This window comes from Trichomonascus vanleenenianus (assembly GCF_965637985.1).
Source record: "Trichomonascus vanleenenianus strain CLIB 3782 genome assembly, contig: TRVA0_008S, whole genome shotgun sequence".
In the NCBI taxonomy this organism is placed as follows: Eukaryota; Fungi; Ascomycota; class Dipodascomycetes; order Dipodascales; family Trichomonascaceae; genus Blastobotrys; species Blastobotrys vanleenenianus.
The window spans coordinates 270,072-290,641 of NW_027481879.1; the positions used below are offsets into that span (position 1 = coordinate 270,072).

General features: G+C 51.8%; 9 protein-coding genes across 9 annotated transcripts; 3 read left to right on the plus strand and 6 right to left on the minus strand.

Annotated features, from left to right (window-relative positions):
• Positions 1-771: 771 nt before the first annotated feature.
• ALD5 (aldehyde dehydrogenase family protein) lies at positions 772-2,178 on the minus strand (the record flags this gene model as incomplete). The annotated part of the gene is made up of 1 exon (XM_076683457.1): positions 772-2,178. One exon carries the CDS (start codon positions 2,176-2,178, stop codon positions 772-774), a length of 1,407 nt encoding a protein of 468 aa, XP_076542372.1.
• Positions 2,179-3,512: 1,334 nt separating this feature from the next.
• Positions 3,513-5,584, plus strand: CRN1 (coronin; the record flags this gene model as incomplete). Its single annotated transcript, XM_076683458.1, has 5 exons — positions 3,513-3,517; positions 3,565-3,651; positions 3,701-3,731; positions 3,781-3,923; positions 3,985-5,584. The coding sequence occupies 5 exons, from the start codon at positions 3,513-3,515 to the stop codon at positions 5,582-5,584; spliced, it is 1,866 nt and encodes a 621-aa protein (XP_076542373.1).
• A 450-nt stretch (positions 5,585-6,034) lies between these two features.
• Positions 6,035-7,816, minus strand: MAG2 (RING-type E3 ubiquitin transferase MAG2; the record flags this gene model as incomplete). Its single annotated transcript, XM_076683459.1, has 1 exon — positions 6,035-7,816. The coding sequence occupies one exon, from the start codon at positions 7,814-7,816 to the stop codon at positions 6,035-6,037; it is 1,782 nt and encodes a 593-aa protein (XP_076542374.1).
• Positions 7,817-9,947: 2,131 nt separating this feature from the next.
• On the minus strand, positions 9,948-10,748 carry TRVA0_008S02586 (uncharacterized protein; the record flags this gene model as incomplete). The annotated part of the gene is made up of 1 exon (XM_076683460.1): positions 9,948-10,748. The coding sequence occupies one exon, from the start codon at positions 10,746-10,748 to the stop codon at positions 9,948-9,950; it is 801 nt and encodes a 266-aa protein (XP_076542375.1).
• Positions 10,749-11,350: 602 nt separating this feature from the next.
• Positions 11,351-11,815, plus strand: SAP30 (Sap30p; the record flags this gene model as incomplete). Its single annotated transcript, XM_076683461.1, has 1 exon — positions 11,351-11,815. The coding sequence occupies one exon, from the start codon at positions 11,351-11,353 to the stop codon at positions 11,813-11,815; it is 465 nt and encodes a 154-aa protein (XP_076542376.1).
• A 925-nt stretch (positions 11,816-12,740) lies between these two features.
• Positions 12,741-13,355, plus strand: CUE1 (Cue1p; the record flags this gene model as incomplete). The annotated part of the gene is made up of 1 exon (XM_076683462.1): positions 12,741-13,355. The coding sequence occupies one exon, from the start codon at positions 12,741-12,743 to the stop codon at positions 13,353-13,355; it is 615 nt and encodes a 204-aa protein (XP_076542377.1).
• A 721-nt stretch (positions 13,356-14,076) lies between these two features.
• On the minus strand, positions 14,077-14,994 carry TRVA0_008S02652 (uncharacterized protein; the record flags this gene model as incomplete). The annotated part of the gene is made up of 1 exon (XM_076683463.1): positions 14,077-14,994. One exon carries the CDS (start codon positions 14,992-14,994, stop codon positions 14,077-14,079), a length of 918 nt encoding a protein of 305 aa, XP_076542378.1.
• A 654-nt stretch (positions 14,995-15,648) lies between these two features.
• Positions 15,649-17,736, minus strand: CAC2 (Cac2p; the record flags this gene model as incomplete). Its single annotated transcript, XM_076683464.1, has 1 exon — positions 15,649-17,736. The coding sequence occupies one exon, from the start codon at positions 17,734-17,736 to the stop codon at positions 15,649-15,651; it is 2,088 nt and encodes a 695-aa protein (XP_076542379.1).
• A 930-nt stretch (positions 17,737-18,666) lies between these two features.
• Positions 18,667-20,124, minus strand: TRVA0_008S02696 (uncharacterized protein; the record flags this gene model as incomplete). Its single annotated transcript, XM_076683465.1, has 1 exon — positions 18,667-20,124. The coding sequence occupies one exon, from the start codon at positions 20,122-20,124 to the stop codon at positions 18,667-18,669; it is 1,458 nt and encodes a 485-aa protein (XP_076542380.1).
• Between the last annotated feature and the right edge of the window lie 446 nt (positions 20,125-20,570).

A 20,570-nucleotide genomic window follows, 5' to 3' on the forward strand; every position in this document is an offset into this window, starting at 1 on the left:
TACCAGATATTGCTCCATATCTTTGTGGCGTAGACATATATCTTAGGTGGCCAGTTCAGCTATTACCATTTGTTCTATGTTATCGATAATTCTTCAGTCGCGCTACCCATAGTTACATAGACATGATCCTAAAAGAATAAAAGTGTGATTTGTACTCATATCATTTGTCACAATTTAGAAGCTATATGTATGTGCTAGAATACTGCCATTGGTTGCTTACCGAGCGCACCAGCATTTACCGCAGATATGTAATAAGTCCAGAGCAATTGAGCTACAATCACCAATTTTCCAGACAAAGTCAAACTACAGCCTTCCCTATACTTTCTAGACACGGCAGGTGTAAGCTTTCCACATCTTTGATGTGATTGACGGTACTGTATGGGCATATTCTGACTCAAGCCATTGTTGCCACTCCCAGTCGATCCAATCATCATATCTACATGCCAGGTCTTCTCTCCACCCCCCCCCCCCCCCTCCCCACGGTTTGGGGGATGGCGCCCAAGTCGATTGAGGCCGAATGTCCATTGGTCCCCCCAAACCCCCCTAGGGATCCGTTCCGCGGAGGTTATTAGGCATCAGTTGATTAGGGACCTCCGCGAAGCGGAGCTACGGGGGTTCGGGGGATGGCCTCCGTTCAATTACACTGGAAACCGGGATACACAATGGTAGCAGCTGCTCGTGGCCGGCCATTGGCAACTGAGAAGCAATATATAACATAAATTAGAAATACGGTACTATACCTTAGACCTCTTCCTGTGGTAATACAATACCTTAGACCTTCTTAATGTGATGGCTCTTGATTTTCGTGTACAAAGTGTAGCCATACTTGGACAGAGAGACGCCCCGGCCAGAGTTCTTGTAACCAGTCCAGGCAAGGCTTGGATCCGGATAGTCGCATCGATTGACAAACACTGTGCCGGCTTCGATCTCGTTGCCAAGCTCCTCGCCCCTCTCAATATCGCTGGTCCACACCGAAGCAGTTAGGCCATAATCAGAGTCGTTAATCTTCTCCACAGCCTCCTCATCGGAATTGACCTTGATAATGGGAATCACAGGGCCGAAAGTCTCCTCTTGAACAACCAAACTCGTCTCATCAAGATCAACAAGCACCTGCGGGCCCACAAACGTCGGGTTAAGCGCCTCGGCCTCCTTGAACCATCCATCCGGGATGAGCTTCTTTGCGCCCCGCTCAACGGCATCCTTAATCTGGGCCTTGATGGTTCGCGCCGACTTCTCCGAAATGACTGGCCCGAGTTGAGTAGCCTCGTCGAATGGGTCGCCGACCTTGTACGACTTGACCTCTTCGACTACAGCCTCAACAAACTGGTCGTACACATCCGCCTCGACGTAGATACGCTCAATTGAGCAGCAACTCTGGCCGGTATTGAACAATGCGCCATCAACGATATCAGCAGCCGTCGCCTTGATATCGGCAACATCGGCCCGTACGTAAGCGGCATCATTGCCTCCCAGTTCCAGGTTGACGGGGATGGTTCGCCCTGCGGCAGCCTTCTGGACCTCCAAACCTCCAAAGACCGACCCGGTGAAGGAGACGGCCGAGATGGCCTTGCGCGAGATGAGCTTCTCAATGGTCTCCGGGTCGCCGGTGTGAACAGCCTGCAAAACGCCAATTGGCAGCCCCGCCTGGTGGAACAGCTCAACCACGCTATCTGCGACCCGTGGAGTCTGCGGAGATGGCTTGATAAGCACCGAATTGCCGGCGAGTAGCGCTGGCACGAGGCCATTGACGAGACACAGGTACGGGTAGTTCCACGGGAAGATGATGAGCACTACACCCTGGGGCTCGTGGGAAAGGTATTTCTTGAACCCTTCCTGGCCATCTTTGACCGGCACGGGCGCGAGCGCCTCGTCCGCGAAGTCCATCATGGTTTGGGCTCGCAACGCAGCTGTCTTGATCTCGCCAGGGGTGTACCGGATCGGCCGCCCCATCTGTTCCGTGATCTCCTTAGCCAGCTTGGCGAGGGTGTGAGGCTCGAGCAAATGGTCAATAAACTTCTTGACGACCTTCTTACGGTCTGCCAGCGAGTGCTCGGCCCATTGCTTCTGGGCCATCTGAGCAGTTGGCAGCACCGTGCGATCAAGGTGCTCCAGCGTCGTCGCGTCGGTCGAGATAATGGGCTTCGACGAGATTGGCGAGATGGTGGTCAGTTTGGTCATCTCCAGCTACGAATATACCAATTGCTTCTGTGTATATTTTAATTCAAGTGAACAATACAAGTGTTATGAGGAATGGATGTTAACGTGGTTGTGGGGTGGTGTATGAGGCATATATACCGGTGGGAGACAGACCCGTGTGGATGCCTGCAGATAAGATACCCGTGCTGGCCCCTCTCCGGACAAACTCGGTAGACGCATTCCGTAGATACCAGGCAACTGCAGGCGGCAATCAGCTGAAAATTAACCCGCCAGCATTCCGCAACATGCGATGTGTCGTGCAATGTTGCCAACCAATTTTGAGCGGGGTCAGCCGCACCCGCCGCACCCGCCGCACATCGACCCGGGCCAGTGCTCCACTTCTAAGTCATCGATCCACGGTGGAGACGAACTACAGGGGGTTTTGAGGGATTAATCCCCTCAGCTTTATCCAATTGTTCTTTATCTAGCGTGTTAGCCAGTCTAGGACGACAATCACACATCCACTGGGGGGAATCCTCCGCGGTAATGGTAGTTGATGGTTCTCTTGGGGGACCAGTCCCCCAAACCCCCTGTAGCTCGGCTCCGCCGAGAATAGGATGTTTGAGATTATCCGTAATGTATTGGCGTAGCTCCGCACGATGCTTGAGCGGTGTCTTCTAGTCTTGGACATTTTCCTGCCAGCATGGCGGTTGCAAAATCAGATTGTCATGAGCATGCTAACGATATATTCCTCTGTCACCTGCTGTATTATGAGCAAGTTTGAAATAATGATCAATTGATTGATTACCAGGTGTATTCCTACTATCAGAAGGCCATACTACTAATCACTTTTTGTATGGCCCTAGCCACACCCAACCCAGTGCCAGAGCTGGCTGAACATCCCCAATCCCTCGGCGAAGCCGAGCCACAGGGGGTTTGGGGGACTGGTCCCCCAATTGTGCTATTGTTCTTTTAATAGCTATCCTACTAGCCTACAGAAAGTATGCCTTCCGGGGAGAATGGCTGAACATCCCCCAATCCCTCGGCGAAGCAGAGCCACAGGGGGTTTGGGGGACTGGTCCCCCAATTGTATCTTATGTATCGGGCCCAAAGCCTTTCTGCTGCTATGAAGGTATGCTATTCTCGGCGGAGCCGAGCTACAGGGGGTTTGGGGGACTGGTCCCCCAAGAAATCAATCTTCAGCTACCCGTAATGCTACTGCGAAGGATGCTTCCCGGAAGGTATAACTGTAGCATGGGTATCTTGGGGTAGTTTGGTGTGGTGCGTGCTGGATGCTACGCCGGGGCCCGGGTGCGTCGTCTTGTCCCTCCCTAATTTCACTCCCCTCGAGCACTGACGTGTTTTGTCAAACCACAATGAGGTACGGAGGCCACCCATTGCGCAACGTGTGAGACTAACGAGCTGTAGCGGGCGATTTGTTCGAGCCTCAAAGTTCCGGCATGTGTACGGCCAGCCGGCCAAGCGAGAGAAGTACTACGACAACATCCGACTGACGTAAGTCCTCCTCCCCTGGTCCCCTGAAAAACGCTAACCACTGGTACAGCAAGAACGCATGGGATTCCAATCTCATCAAGGTATCCTCCCTCCTGACATGTTAGAGTAATGGAGAAGCTAACCTCGTAGGTCAATCCAAAGTACCTCTCGGTCAACTGGGACGCTTCCGGCGGCGGAGCGTTTGCAGTCATTCCCCTCGAGGAGTATGGACGGCTGCCAGACGTGATCCCTCTGTTCCGAGGCCACACGGCGCCTGTTCTTGACACTGACTGGTATGTGTCCAATTGACGGAAGCTTGAGCGGTTTGGGAAGAGGCTAATTGCGGTTTTTCAGGAACCCATTTGACGACGACGTGATTGCGTCTGCATCCGACGACGGAACCATTGCCATCTGGCGCGTACCCGAAGGGTTCACCACTCGACGCCCCGAGGACGAAGAGGCTGAAGTCGAAGACGTGTCCCCCGTGAAGCGCCTCAAGGGACACAACAAGAAGGTGGGCCACGTTGTGTTCCACCCCATTGCCGAGGATATTCTCGCTAGCTCCTCGGCCGACTACACCGTAAAGCTGTGGAACATCAAGTCCGAGGAGTGTTTAACGACGCTCGAGCACAAGGATCTTATCACGAGCATGGCTTTCAATGAGGCCGGTTCGCTACTGGCGACTGTGTGCCGGGACAAGACGATCCGCGTGTGGGACGTGCGAAAAGGCGAGGTCGTGTCGCAGGGCAAGGGCCACAATGGCGCCAAGTCGCAGCGTCTGGCGTGGCTGGGGTCGCACGACCGGCTCGTGAGCACGGGATTCAACGGGAGCGACCGGCAGATGGCCATTTGGGACGCGCACAGCATTGAAAAGGGCCCGGTCGGCGGGTTCCAGTTCAATGGCCAGTCGTCGGGCATCTGCATGCCATTTTTCGACGAGGGAACCAACTGTATCTACTTTGCCGGTAAGGGCGACGGCAACGTGCAGTATTACGAGTACGACAATGACTCGCTGTACCCGCTGTCGGAGTATATGTCTACTGATCCGCAGCGAGGCGTTGCAGTTATGCCACGACGGGCGCTGGATGTGCACAATCACGAAGTCGTGCGGATGTACAAGACGGTCAACGACAATTCCATTGAGCCGCTCTCGTTCATTGTGCCGCGACGGGCAGAGACCTTCCAGGAGGACGTGTATCCGGAAGCTCGCGCTGGTGAGCCTGCGTTGAGCGGCGAAGAGTGGTGGTCTGGCAAGGATGCACGGCCCAAGGTGTTTTCTCTGGCGGCTGTGTTTGACGGTGGTAAGCCAGAGGTTCACACTGCTACGGACAAGAAGCCTGAGCCAAAGAAGGAGGAGCCACCCAAGAAAGAGCAGCCAAAGAAGGAGCCAGTCAAGGCTGAGCCTGCTAAGGCGGCTCCAGAGGAGCCCAAGAATATTGACGAGATCATGAAGGGCTCTGGCGTAGACAAGTTCCTTGACAGGGCGAAGAACGCTGCTCCAGACGACAGGCCGCTTACCCCGGCCCAGAAGGAGGACAGCGCTTGGAAGTCGGACGACGACGAGCCTGAAGTTAAGGTAGCCTCTGCCAAGCCTGTTGAGGCTGAACCTGTTAAGGCTGAGCCAATCAAGGCTGAACCAGTCAAGGCTGAACCAGTCAAGGCTGAACCAGTCAAGGCTGAACCAGTCAAGGCTGAACCAGTCAAGGCCGAACCAGTTAAGCCCGAGCCAGTCAAGACTGAGCCAGTCAAGACTAAGCCTGAAGGAATCAACGGTGTCTGGAAGCCATTGTCCACTTCTGAGCTGGAGAATCTTGAGCAGCTGTTTGCGCGACACTTCAAAGAGCCAATGGACAAGTTCGCCACTATGATGGAGACCCAGGCTGCTGAGTTTGACCGACGAATGAACGCCATGGAGGAGAAGATACACGCATTGTTGGAGAAGCAGAAGGAGTAGATAGTAATTGTATTCTAATATTTACAGGGCCCTTGGCCCATGGGGTCACTCTCAAGTACTGTTATTCTCACTTTGCCGAGTGATCATCTACCGGCTATTGGTGGTATATCGCACCTTGCCAAGTGACACGTATTAGTTGTCACAGATATCGTACTTCGTTGAGTGATCATCTACCAAAAAGTATCGCCAAGTATCGGCAGTTATAGATACTTCGTTAATATCGTACTTTGTATCGTACTTCGCTAAGTATCGTGTATTATACTTCGCTTAGTATCGTATACCGTGCTTCGTTAAGTATCGTGTACCGTACTTCGCTGAGTATCGTATACCGTCCTTCGCTGAGTATCGTATATAGCACTTCGCTAAGTATCGTATACAGTACTTCGCTGAGTATCGTATATAGCACTTCACTGAGTATCATGAGTATAATAACATTGTCATGGCATAACGTTAACGACCACCACTGGTGGACATAAGGACGAGCTTCTTCTTGCCGGACTTAGTCTTCCTGGCCGACTTCATAATCTTTTCCAACTCGCGCTCCGCCTCACCGGACGTTGCTTCGCCGCTGGCAATCGCCGCAAAAGACGCCGACGACGAAGACGGCTGCGACCGCGGCTGTTTCCAGCCGTCTGTCTCTTCCCGTTTAACCGACGGCGTAGGCGTAGGCGTAGGCATCGGCTCCGAAGGCTCCTTGCGAGGCAATTCCGGATCAAACTCGGACTGGAGGACAACATTTGGATGAACAATAGGGGTATCATGAGTGTTCAGATCGCGCTTGAGTTGTTCCTTCTCTTTGCGCTCGTACTGGCGCCGCTCGCGCTCTTCCTTGCGGTCCTTATTCTTCTTCTTGCGGCGTCGAGCAATGAGTTTCTGCTTGAACGGTGTCAGCACCTCGCTCGACACGATTCCGCGCCACTCGCACTCGAGAAATGCAACAGGGGTATGCACAGGGAGATGGCTGAGGTACTTCATGCGCTTGCGCATTTCAGTATCAACATACGACCCGTACGAGATGTTGGTGACCCGAAGCAGCAGCGTCGGAGGCAGCGCAGAAAACTGTCCATAGGCGGCCTTCAACACCTTAACGTCTAGCGGCGAAAGCACGTATTTTGTCGCAGTGTCAAACCCAGCCTGGTAGAAAAAATATGCCGTAGAGTCGGTGTAATCTTCGACAATTGACCTCTCTGTAGACGACTGGACAGAAACGTGGTTCATGCGCTCTTCCAGTTCTCCAATCTCCTCTTCGAGCTCTTCAATCTCCTCCTCACGGTCCCAATGACTCTGTACTGTCTCTTCACGGCCATCATGGTGACTATGCAAAGCCCCAACGCCATCCTGATGACTATGGACAACTTCACGACCATTATGGTGATGACTATGAGGAGGAGTACTATGAGGGCTGGCCCCGTCAATTGCCGCCTGGATCATGGCAATGGCATCATCATACCATACTACGCTCTCCGCCCCAAACTGCTCCGAGTTCTCAATGCGCGAGACCTGCAATTGCACCATTTCCCTCTCGTACTCTGCGGCGAAAAACTCTGTCGAGCCCTTCATGAGCCTGGCGTACCGCGAAATGTCATTGAACGATGCGTCGGGCAGCCCGCGAAACATGCTCGTCGTTAACCCCGCCGTGTCCTTGGGGAGAGCCAGCGGTGACCCATTGGGCCTGAACATGAGCCTTAGCACGACATCCTCGTCCTCTTTCGGAGTGTCGAACATCTCATTATGCGGGCTGAATGTCACTGGCTTAGCCCGGTCGGGCCTAATCCGCTCAAAACACAGTGGACATTCTTTGTATCTACGCGGCTTGGTCTCCCCCGGAGGGATGACATCGTCTGCCGCCTGGTATCTCAGCATACACGGCAAACACAGGATGTGCCCGCACTCAATCATGCGCGGGGCCTCGGGCACCTCCTCGAGGCAGATCGGACAGGCGCTGGGCTGGGTGACGATGCGCTGGACATGCTCCATGGGCACAGGAACGTCTGGGCTCGCCAGAAGAGCCCTGTAGTCGCCGCTCGGATCGAGCACGAACCGGCACGTCGTGTTGATGTAGGTCGCCCGGTCCGCGAGCGGGTCGGCTACCCTCCGGGGGCGTCTCCGCCGGATCGGCTGGCTCGTGGTCCGCTCGCGAGGTGTGAATGAGATGTCCAGTAGGTGCGATATGGACACCTCGCCCCGTCTGTTGCGGTTCCCCTGTGTCAAGAGCTCCTGCTGCGACAGCATTCTTGGGGAATGGGCGTTGGAAACGATTGGGGGTGGTGGTGGCTTTGGGTCTTTTGTCACACCCCACGCCGTCGCTTCACCTACTAAGATTGGTCGCCGTCGCTTCACCAGCTGAGATTGGTTGTCACTAACAGTGGCCGAAGTGCTTAACATTATCTATAGCATAATTCAATTGAAGTAGTAGATACTCGGGAAGGGCTTTATTCCTTGGTTATTTTGTGGTAGTACGTGGGTTCATGGTGCTTACGGTACAGTATGGATCACACTTATCCGGTACTAAAGTGTACCGGTACTTACCGTAGTACAACGTATTACTTGGTAGTAGTATTTCCATATTTACTTCGATTTGATAATCCAGCCTTGTTCTATGTTGGCAATATTTTACAAACTATTTTACCTTATTTGGTTCATTGAGCTCATTTATTTTTCTAATTGATCTCTGTTATCGGTTTCAACAGTATACGGTACTGCAAGTACCTCGTAATTGAAATCCACGTTATTCCTATCTCACCAACAGCTTAAATCAATCAATGTAGCTAGGGACAAATTAAGGGAGGGAGAATGTTGATACAAGAGTATACAGTGATGACTATTTCAATGTGTGTAAGGACAGTTGTTATACCACCGTGTATCATGCACAATGAACAACAATAACAATTGTCACGCTGGTAAGACTTAATAGTTAATAAAAGGCTTAATGGTTAATAAAATACCGTGTAGAGTGTCGCTTCGACGAGCTTCTGTGTACTTGTTCCAGTCCCTGGCTTATCTTTGGATAGCAGAGGCTTCTCCACTAGCTGTTCCCTAACAAAGTAACATCAGATCAATAGTATTGGCTAATACTTCTTCCGTTAATTACAGGCTTTCTTCCTCTTCCGTTTATTGTACGCAGCCTACCACTTATTCCGTCAATGGCGTGCAGACAACTGTACCTGAGTGGCTCAAGCCTACGCCTCGTAGTACTATAGTACACAGTAGCACTTATCCCCCCGGCGTATTCTCTGCTTTACAATATCAACATTCAAATCGCTTGAAGCTGCTTCGCCATTGCCAAGCAAAGAAATCATCCTCACAAGGCTAGGGCTTTAACAGCACATGGCAAAATATAATAATTTCGTTTGCGCTGATGAGCTGATCAATAGCTATCAAAGTGTTCCTACCATTCTCAAAGATAATACGAGAGTCGATTGATTTCGGGGGCCAGCCCCCGAACCCCCGTGGCTCCGCTTCGCGGAGTTAACGTGGTTAAAGTCTCGTCATTGAGTGGCCAGGAGTTGTAACTCACAAAGCATGACAGCTGTAGTTCCGCTAAACGTGACATATATTCACGTCCAGGGCAATTCGCCGATTACCGTGATAATAAATATTCTAAATGATGAGAGTACCCTTACCGCTATCACGTACCCCTATCATGTACCATCATGGTGAACGCCTTGAGCACTCCCCAACATCGATGGTACATCACACGATCTGCCAGCTTAATACGATACATTTCAATTGAGAAGAGCATGCCCCTCACTCAATAATATTACTCCGAAGTAACATTACAGTAGATGCGGATGAACTGCGCTGCCCCCTCCAATGCACCTGGAATAATATCCTACGTAAAGGCGCGTACGTACACTACTACTGTATCTGAAGTCACTACTATGTAATGTTAGTACAAGATCAGAAAACTCGTATACACTAAGTAGTAGATAGTTGAAGTGATCGTCTAATGGTTCAGTTGTTTTGAAACAGGGTGCTGTAGTAGTTGTGGAGTGCGAAGCTAAGGCCATTGATGATGATGCAATTACGAATATTATTATACAATGAGGGGGGCATGAAGTCGATTGACGTAGGAGAACACCTGGGGGCTAGGTACATATCCCTACCTTAAGAATGCTGGGGTAAAATCCAAGATCAACGCATGACCCGGACTAGATCAGCAATGCACGTCAATATACCCCACTAGTACTTGAGGGTGCCAATTAACCTAGAAAACCTCCGCGAAGCGGAGCTACGGGAGCTCGAGGGCTGGCCCTCGAATAACAGCGGTACCAATGGGGAGACCAGTCCCCCCAGGGGAAAAGTAGTATCATAATTCATAATTGGGGTTTAGATATACGTAAAAGGTATTAGAGAAGTGAAGTTAAGCCTCGCCAGAAAGCAATGGCGCGTTCTCGCCGCTTCGCTCGACGGCACCAGATGGAATGTCTGGGTAGCCGACGACGAAGGTGTAGAGGGTGTTGAGGATGGCAATGGCCAGGGTGAACCAGCCAAGAATGGTGTGGCCCTTGTGGGCCTTGTAGATGCCCCAGGCCAGGAAGGTGAACGCCAGGCCGGTGCCCCAGTCGTGGTGTCGGTTGAGCGTCCAGGCCGGGGCCAGGAAGAACCACCACACAAACACGAGGCCCAGGATCTCGCCTACGTTGCCAGTCCAGTCAGTGGCCAGCGACAGGGTCCACCAGAAAACATAGTGCGACCATGCGACGGGCAGTGACGAGGACGCAAAGTGGATGAACCACCATCGCGACACGGGGGAGATAGAAGCGGTCTTGCCGTAGACGAAGGAGCAGCCAGTGGCTACGACCTGCAACGCAGCAAACACAAACGCCCACCAGAACCAGCCGTTGGAGAAACTCCAGGCCCACAGGCTCTGGAAAAGCGCCCAGCCAAAGTAGGTCCAGGTGCCGTTGTGGGCGGCCTCGCTGGCCGCGGTATCCTTGGAGAAGAACTGGAAGACAAAGAAGAGCTGGAAGAAGAAGAGATATCTCCAGAACACGTTAATATGGAGGTCATCAATCGTAAAAGGCGTGAACCCGACGTCTAGCCCGCCGTCATGGCACAGCACGAACTTCGCCGTGGTGTGGATGACGCCGACATACGCGACAATGGCCGCAACCTTCTTCACCGCGCTGTGCTGGAAAAACTCCTCCAGTGGATTGCCCATTTTTCGGTCTCTCTCTCTCTTGTCGATACAGAACCGACCTACTGCTTCCCAAAGCCCGCCCTTATATACCCGCGATCAGCCCAAACGCCATCGTAAATGGCGGGTTAAATGTGGAGCCAATGCCACGCAGACATGTGCCCCATGCGCTGCTCCCCTTCCTAGTCTTGTGATTAACAATAATCAGCCCCCCGTGTTAGGGGCAATCGTCCAACCTCTGGTGTCAATCAGTTCCACCCCGCCAGCCCCTCCAATGCCGCGCGCGGGGTCAGGGGTGGTGCGATTGCACAGCCGTGCGTCCCTATCCGATCCGACAAGCTTGCTGGTACGGTAAGACCGGGTGTCCACTGCGGAGAAGCCGGACCCATCTCGTATGAGTGGTAAGACTTTCTTAAGACTTCTCAAGACTTGTGAAAAGGCCGGGAAAAGCGCGTATTGGGCAAACCTCCCCCGTGGGCTCCGCTACGCGGAGAATGCATGGTATGTGAGCCGCACCGGAGTAATTAGCCTATTAAGTTAACCGCATCGGGGTGCAGTGAGACACTGAAAAGACCCGACATCTTGGGCTTGTACAACCATCCTTCACCGAAAGAAACGACCACAGAATGCCAGCTCCGCGAACAGTAAACGCCAAGAGTGGCACGGGGAAGAGTGCCAAGGGTCCAAAGGACACTCCCAGCCAGCCTCCGCCAAAGGACCAGGTTACAGGCATCAACGGCATTCCTGTGGAGTCTATCAACCCGCAGAACGGCAATAAAGACCTGCTCGACGTCCACGTAGACCCGCTAGACTTTGAGAGCTTACCGATCGAAGCACTGCGGAAGTACCGCCTGCAGAATAAGTTGTCGACTCCGAGCGCGGAGAGCCATCCGGGGTGGATGCTGCACTGTCCGCTGGGCAAGCGGACTGCCTCGCAGCGCACGACGAATCGTGTCTCCAAGAAGGAGCTGGCAGCCGCTGTCAAGAAGCATTTTGTCGCCCAGTCCGTGCGCGAATCGGACACCATTGTCGATTTTATTTATAGTGTCAAGCGCCAGGACGACGCGTTCAAGCTGCAGTTCAACAACTAGCTTTTATTTATTCCTACTAATATATCCCTCTTACCTTCTACCATCCAAATGGACCGCTGGTTACGTTGAATTGTTTGCATAGTGCCCCCAAGTACCACGTAGAGGTGCAGAGCCTCGATATTCTTGAGGGGCCAGCCCCTCAAACTCCCCGTAGCTCCGCTTCGCGGAGGGCTTAGCTGGTAAAACGGCTTTTGATTGATTAGCTCTATTGAAATAGGCTATTGAAATTTCATATGGTGATAAGCCAGTCTAATGGCTCTTTTGATAGCAGTCTGGCAATAGCATTCTCTTTCAGAAGCGTTCAATCTACCAGGCTTAACTATACATAAGTAGCCAAGTTAAAGTGGGATACAACTGTCTTCTTCGAGACCGTATGTTGGTAGTGTAAGAGCGGATCTGTCAATGTAACGTACCAATCACAGATCAATTGATATGTGTGCATCTTAGAGTATTATTTGCGAATTGTGGAAGGAACTTATTGTCTAATTAAGGTATGATTATAAGTAAAAAAAATAAAACGTGTTTACTGTGCATTAAACATACAATATCCCCCGTGCCAGCTATGACAATAGCATCAAGGAATTGTAGTATCTTCTGTCAAGAACTTGAACTATTAAGTGTGGTTATACCGGTAGTCAATTATATGATGGTTAGACTAGATATAGCCTAAGCTGTGCGGAGGCTTTATAGCTCTTCAAGGCAAATGCCCGGGGTCTTACCTACAGTACCATAGTATGTACCACTGCTGCTCCCTCTGTTCGAGCTCAAGCTATTATCTGGTAATTTAAAATTTAGTAATCAGGAGGTTAATAATATATAGCTACAATACCAGTTGACCAACCATTCTACTACCAGTACCGTGATAGCTCACAGTCATTTGTAGTGGTATCATCATACGGTGGTATCATAGAGGTATGGCGTTTACATGACGACGGAGTGGGACCAAACGAGACCGGACCACACCACGCAACCCAACACTGTAACGATGATACAGTTTCTGGTAGGGATTGTGATTGCGTTTTTCGTACTCCGGTGGTTCGTATCCTCGCAGAAGCAGCCGACCCAGGGGCAGGGCAGAGCCAGCGGTAGTCGAAGCACGCCCGTCCCGCCTGGACAGCCGGCCACGCACTACCGGCGCCCAGTAACCCAGTCCATGATAGATGTGGTGCAGGCACTGGGGCCCAACCTGACGCCGGAACAGATCCGGTACGACCTCGAGCGCACTGGCTCGGTCGAGACGACAGTGAACCGGTTCCTGGAACACGGCGACCTGCCGCACCCGCCGCATGCGAGCGGCCTCGTGCCCGAGATACGGGTCACGTCCGCCTCCTCGACGAGCATAAACAAGATGGCGAGCACTAGCACGAACCTGGTGTCCAAGTATGACGTCGATGTGAATCAGGACGTAGATCTCGAGAAGCCCATGGAGAAGCCACAGTGGTCGCAGTCGCGCGAGGAGCGCCAGAAGCAGCTGCGACGGCAGCAGCAGGACATGATCCTGCGAGCCCGAAAGAAGCTCGAGCAGAAGAAAGACAATTAACACCCGCCAAGCATGTACTACTACCTTACCTCTTCAATTTTATGATTTCTCGAAACCTTGTAGTATTTTTTTTATATATTCAATTGACCAATACTTCAACCATTGTGTGATTTGGATCAATTGACCAATATTTCAAGTCGTTCTGTGTTTGAACTGGATCGATTGACCAATACTTCAAACCGTTGTGTCTTTGAACGGGATCAATTTGGTCTACTCGGGACTGCGCAAACTAATTGGGCTCTGTAGCGTACCATATAACTACAGTACAATGTATAGTACTCCATAAACAGTTGTCTTCGATTCCAATCGTTGAGTTGCATTTCCTAAGGACTAATTAAAGGGGGAGGTTTTCAATTATAGATCTGTGTCGAAATTCTACTGGTATCAACTTAATTTTGTACGGTTTGTTCTTTGAATTTCAATGCTATGTACCTGGTGGTTGAATAGAACCATCAAATACGCATCTTTGACTTCGACAGTGCTTCTTTATCAATTTAATTTATTATTTCCTTCATAATGAGCTCACTATCAATTGAAAAGCAATAGCTTCAAGCTCTAATATGGATAGTCTAGTATGGATGGTCCAACGTAGATGGTCTAAGCGGATGATAATAAGGGTGACCATATATAACCCCCCCCCCCCCCCTACGAAATTCAATAGAGATGAATATGGGTAATAGACAAATAAATACTCTTTTTATTACTGGTACTATCTTGTTAGCTATTGCCGCAGAATAGGCCGCGTGCGCCGCTGTACAAGGTCGCTATACAATGGCGGACCCTGCCAGCCCTGCACATAGTGAGGTCCCTGAGTGACCCTGTCCGCGCGGGATCTCTGAATGCGATGGACCTTGCTGACATAGGCGCGCACCAGCCGTCCGTCAGCGTACGATCCGTGGAACTGCTTGACTGCTTCATGCGTGTGTAGCGAATTTTCAAAGACCACCTCAGCAGTCACAGATCGATCCATCTCTTCGGTCGCACGGCAGTCCACTACGTATCCAATCTCCTCCATGATGATACGCACGTCTTCGGCGCTAGTTCCCGTCTCCAAATTCTCAATAACGACTATGGGAGGCATGGCCGCATTCTTTATTGAAAACTGGTTGCGCATTTCTTCGCTCGTAGCGTAGTTATTGTGGTTAGTTTGATTATTGTGCGGTTCGTACGAGTCGTATCGCTGCGGCTCGGCATTTCGGTTAGTATTCTTGATCTGGCGTTGAGCCGCGTGCGGTGGCTTTTCGACGCCAGCATTGGAATGACCTACGCCGCTCGACTCGTCGGCGCTTTCATGGCGCCTGGAGTTCTTGTGATCTTCGTCTTTGCGCGGCTTCTTATCACTGTCCTTTCGCGACTTTCTGTCCTCGTCCTTTCGTGGCTTAAATTCCTTTTGGCGCATCCTTTTGGGCGCAGTCGGTATGAGCTTTGCTACCTCGGGCTTTTTATCATCCTGCTTGTCCTCCTTCTTGCGAGGAATGCCCGAGATCGCCTGGAATAATGCATTTGTCGCCAGCTCCGGAGACTTCTTCTTTTTCGGCTTCTCGATCCGCGATGACAGCGCGTTTAGCAGGGTCTTCTTCTCTTGCTTCTCCCGCTTCTGCTTCTGCTTCTCCCGCTTCTGCTTCTGCTTCCAGCCCATAGCGCGTCTCCTCTAGTGCCTTGAAAGTGTCAAATCTGGCGCAAATACCGCAGGGTTGGTGGGCGTCGTCGGAATGATTTCGAACTTTTTTACAGCATCTCCCAACGCCGGTCGGATGCCGCACCATATGCGGCTCATGCCATCATCAACCATTTACCACTCACCATTCATAATTCACCATTCATGACTTGCCATTCACATTCCCCCATTCATTATCTATTATATATAGTGCAGGTTTGCTCTAAATTCTCCCTGGGGCTACACTCCTCCGCGAAGCGGAGCTACGGGGAGTTTGAGGGGCTCGGCCCCTCAATTGATGCTATCCCTGGACTGTGGGTAAGCGTTAGGAATTCCCTCGAATACAATGGTAGCGAAATTGATATAATAAGAAGGTTAAGATATGTGGATTTTTTGGTTATTTCCTTATTAGTAGCTTATGTGTGACATTTTCAGGAGTAGTGAGTGGGATGGATCTTGCATGTTTTTGGGATCATCTGCCGAAGAGACTGGGCATTGGACACGGATTCAATGGACTTTCTTTGTAGCAAACGTTATCCATACATAATCTAACATTGCGGTTCGCCAAGATTATCATTGCGTCAAATAAATTGGGTAGTACAGGTTAATATTCATTACAGCAGAGACTAGCAGAGGCTACTTGTTATTGCTTTCGTTAACATTAGAAGACACGAGCTGCGGCGCAATACGACGTCGCTTCTGTCCATTGGCATCAACCACCGTCGACTCGCGCTTAACCGGCACTGCCACCGTAGCCCGTTCTATCGAAGGAGACCGCTCAACTAAGGGAGACGCGGCGATTTCGGCGCTCGGAGTGAGCGCTCGCTGCACCCGCGGCGACGACGGCGACCCACCACCGACCATGACTGGAGGAACATGCGATACTACTGGTGTAAGACTCTTTGGTTCCGGCTCCGTAGCCTCCTCCACATCAGCCGTGGTCGTTTTGGTAGTTGCCGTTGGAGTAGACACTGGCGAGTTACCAGTATAAACGTCGCCCAATTCACCCTCAGCAAATGTAATGACAGAACAAAAGCCGTCAGCAGAGGTCATAAGTAGCGTATTACCATCTCTCGACCACGCGAGGTCTGTAAATGTCGCGTAGTGAAGATTCGATACTATACACAATGGCGCATTGTGTTGCGTGTCATAAACAATAACCGAGTCCTGAGTCGCCACGGCGTAGACCATGCGATAGCTGAGCTTGAACACGGGCGTCTTTTTCACCGGTGGGGGCGGTGGAAGCGGGTCCCCTGAGGACGACGCAATTGACTCTGGCAATGGCACTGGGGCATTACCCTCAGTACTAGCCGACGTGTCAATGGCCATATGTTTGGTTCTGAGTTTGGCGCGCTCTTGGTCGTCCCGCAGCTTGTACAGCAGCGGCGAACACTTGACGGCGAGCGAGGGCTTCTTGAGCCCAGGAAGGTGCGCCACGGGCGGGCGGTTTAACCCGGCCCGCGAATAAATATACACAGTGTTCGTAATCTCGTCTGATCTGCCGTCCTGGTGCTTGAACAGGCCCGACGGCGTGAAGAGCAGGCTGCCGTCCGGCGAGAAGGTCAGCCGGCGGAAGAAGGACGTAAATGACTCGCTGATATACGACATCTGACCTTTGTTAAGATTGAGCAGCGGAGTGCCGGGGGAGTCGATCTGGCGAACTGCCGGCAGCGGCATGCTCGCCGGGCTCGGCGAGTCCGACTTGGTCAGGGACGACGTCGTCGCCGCAGTTGATGCGGCGCCGTGCGACTGTCCTCCAGCCCCATGAGCCGCACCCGCCGCACTGCTGCTGGCGGCGCTGCCGGTGCTCGAAAACGACGACTTGCGCGAGTGAGTCTTGACCGACACCGGCGGCGGCGGGTTCATCGAGGACTGGTGGCTTGCTGGTGTCCCTGGTGTCGGAGTCGTAGTGAACACTGGAGGAGACCACGGCTTGTTGTCATTGTGCGGCGGGATCAGCGGCGACCCCGAGTTCGAAGAAGATGAAGAGAACCTCCGGCTCGGCACCTCGGCCCGCGACATGGTGAAAGGCCGTTCGCTGTGCAGCGCAAACTGGTCGTTCTTTGCCTTGAGGGTGTATATGTGCACTGATCGGTCCGAGGACTGTGTCGCCAGGTACTCGTTCAGCGGGTCCCATGCGACGCCCTGGACGTAAAACGAGTGTTCCGCCAGCTGCCGGATACAATTGCCCGTCTTGGCGTCAAAGATGCGCGCGACATTGTCCATAGACCCGGCGATGATGAACCGGTCGTCCGGCGACCACGCGAGGTCATACACGTCGCTCTTGTCCGTGTCGCTGCCGCCTATGCGCATCTGGCGCCGCACCAGCCACGATTCTACGTCTTCTGCAGCGTCGGGGTCCGCGAAGTCGCTATGTCGCTTGGTTGTGCCCAGCACCGTGTCGCTGAGCTCCCACAGCGCAATGGTGCCGTCGTCCCCTGCCGACGCCAGCGTGTGCCCGCGGTGGTCGAACCGCACGACATTGACCGCCTGTGTGTGCCGCGACAGCGTCGATAGGTACTGAACGCCGCTCACCTCGTCACCTCGGTACTCGAGCCTCCACAGGCGCACCTTGTTGTCTCCACCCGCTGTTGCGAGCCGCCCGCCTTTGCCGGGCTGGAAGTCCGCCGAGTATATCGGTTGCAGCTCTGGCTGGTTATGCTTCGCATTGTATATCGCCTGCTGCTCCAGGTGCCAGAACACTGAAAGCGCCTTTGCTTTCATCTCGGGGGTGTCGTGGGGTTGAATTGCCGTTCGTTTTTCTTCGGTGTGGTGGACCGCGCTGAACGCGTCGCGTCCTCCGTTTCCTCACTGGAAATGGCCGTCGACACTCCTGGTTCCGGTACTGGAAGTAGAGAGGCCCTACAGACAGTATTTGTATTCTTCGAAAGAGGTAATTGACTTTAGTAAACCAGTGTTATTGTCATCATAGGACCAATTGCCTTCTGTGCTTTATTTATGAACCGTATACCTGCTACCGGTAGTGGCATATCGTAGCGCATCTATTATTCATGTCAATCTTATCATGTACATATTGTAGCCTATTCACTCTTCTTTAAGCTAAAAAAAAGAATTGAAAGTAGAATTATGATAGCCGGCAATTGATCCTCCTGGGGGGCCCAGCCCCCCAGACCCCCCGTAGCTCCGCTGCGCGGAGTAGTTACTACCCGGTAGTCTTATCTCCGTCTTATGCCTGTTCTTTGATTTGGAGCAAAATCAAGTATCAATGGTCATTTCCAGGTTTCACTTATATTACCGGTACCAGTGGATGTAGAATAGCTTTGTAGATTGTAATACCTTTTTAAGAAATGAGTGAACTCTGTGAGTGTTTCCGAGAGAGTGGAGAATACCTCATCAGAATCGGATCAGTAGAATTGCTCTGTCATACTAATGAATCATGTACTTGGTACTTAGCATGGACGTCTATTCTTCTATGTTAAGGAAGTTGAGAAGGTTAAGACAAGAATCACTCTACAGCATATGAACCCCCTTGTCAAGAGGTTTCTTCAGTCACATTGAGCTCAATTGCTCGCCATCAAGCCATTCTTTCATCACTAAACAGCTGGGAGCAATTGCTGAAGCTCTGTGATGGGGACTTGTTGCAAAGTACCATGACAGTCAACAAATCTTAAGAGGACAAGGTAGGAACATGAATTAATCCGCCTTGCCTCTAGGTACAGTATTCATCCGCAGTTGTGTTTTTTCGCCAATTCTAGTGGTTAGTTCTACCGGCTCGCGCAGGGGCGCCCAGTCCTTGATATGGTCAACCTCAGTCGGGTTCGTCTTGCGCTTCATCACCAACACTACGAGCGGGAACTTATGCTCAGTGCGCGGGTTAGCGATGGGATCCAGTGGCTCAACCTTGGCCGCCCAGATCTTGCCGTCGACCTTGCCCACATGCGTAGCCTTCCACTTGACAACCGTACCCACTGGCCCAACCTCTGCTAGTAGCTCTTCCGGCAGTGGACCCCGCGAGTTGACCGAAATGACATCCCCCTCATAACGGTAGTTGTTATTCCCATTAACGGGAGCAGCAGGCTTGGTCGACCCCGGGGTGTTAGGGAACTTTGAAAGCAACGAAAGCACCCGAGCCCGCGATGGCCGGTCCAGCAGGTATCCAGCTACGCCGCGATCTCTAAACAGCTTAACCTTGGAGTAGCGAATGTCCGCTTCCAGCTCCCCGCGCTCCGAGGCCTGGTTATGCTCTTCCAGAGCAGCCACAATCAAGTCCCTCTCCCTCAGCGGATTAAGGTACTTGTGCGGTTCGTAAACTTCAATGACGTCAAAGAAGAGCTCGGGCCGGAACTTTTCAGCCCACCGCTTCACGATTTTGCGGAATCCAGCAGCCTGCTTCGGCCGGTCCTCGTAGATAGTCAGGCTCACTGCATTCTGAAAGTAATGGATAATATCCGTGATAACTCGATTCTTGAATTGTAGCGTCGAGTCGTCCTTGTTGGAATTCTCCTCGCGGCGCATAATAGCGCCATGCACATGCAACCCCTTGGCCGCCAACATATCGGGGATAATGGTACTAAACTGACCGTAGCGTCGTCCGCTAAGCACAACAGTCAGGGTATTTTCTTCCCGTATAGACAATCTAGCCAGCTGCACGACTTCGTCGTTCCACCAGCCATCCCATGCTCTGGCTCTCTCAGTCTCATACCCGTCACCCGTTCCTCGCAGAAACCGTGGATCAGACCACCATCCACCTTTATGGAGTCCGTGGAGGCTTTCCAGGATGCTGATGGCCGAGGTCGACCACAGATCAGGGTTTGGCAGCGGCGTCTTGAATAGCGTGTTATCAAAGTCATAGATATGGACCGCCTTAATGGATGCAGGATCCACCACCGGCACGCCCTCTCCTATGCTCAGCATGCTATAAGTCTCTAGCGGGCTGACCACTTTGACTGGCTGTGCAGGAGGGGGAGGAGGAGGAGGGGCTGCTGAGGCTGGTGGTGGAGGCGGGGCGTTAGTCTGAACGTATCCCGGGGGCGCTGGGGCCATATTCATCATCATCAACGGCTGTCCCATGAACCCGTAGAAAGGAGGCGCACCTCCTTGTCCAGGTATCATCATGGGCGCTTTATTGCGTTTTCCTCCGCCGGGGTTCATGGTAAATTTTTCGAGATGGTGATTTGATATCGGGATTTCACATCACCTTCACTCACTTCGCATCAACTTCATATCACCCATCACCATCATCATCATCAATAAAAATAGTATAGAGCGCTGCACATTTTTACATAATCCATTTGTAGTTGGATGGTATTTTGCAGATATACAAGCTTTTGGCGATCAATGGACAGAATAGCCTTTTACTTAAACACACGAGTACTCTGTTCTCTTGCAGTAAGAAGGCGATTAAGCATGGGTTGGGAGTTTGTTACATATTGTTACAGCTGTTTGTAACACTTGTTACATGTTGTTGCAAAAGCTTGCCATGCGTTTCGGGAGTTCGTGACAAAGTTGTTGCGAGAGATTATAACCGCTCCAAATGTGCCTATTAACGAGACCAGATCAAGCAAAGCAATGCTTCACTTTCTTATACCGGTCTATCA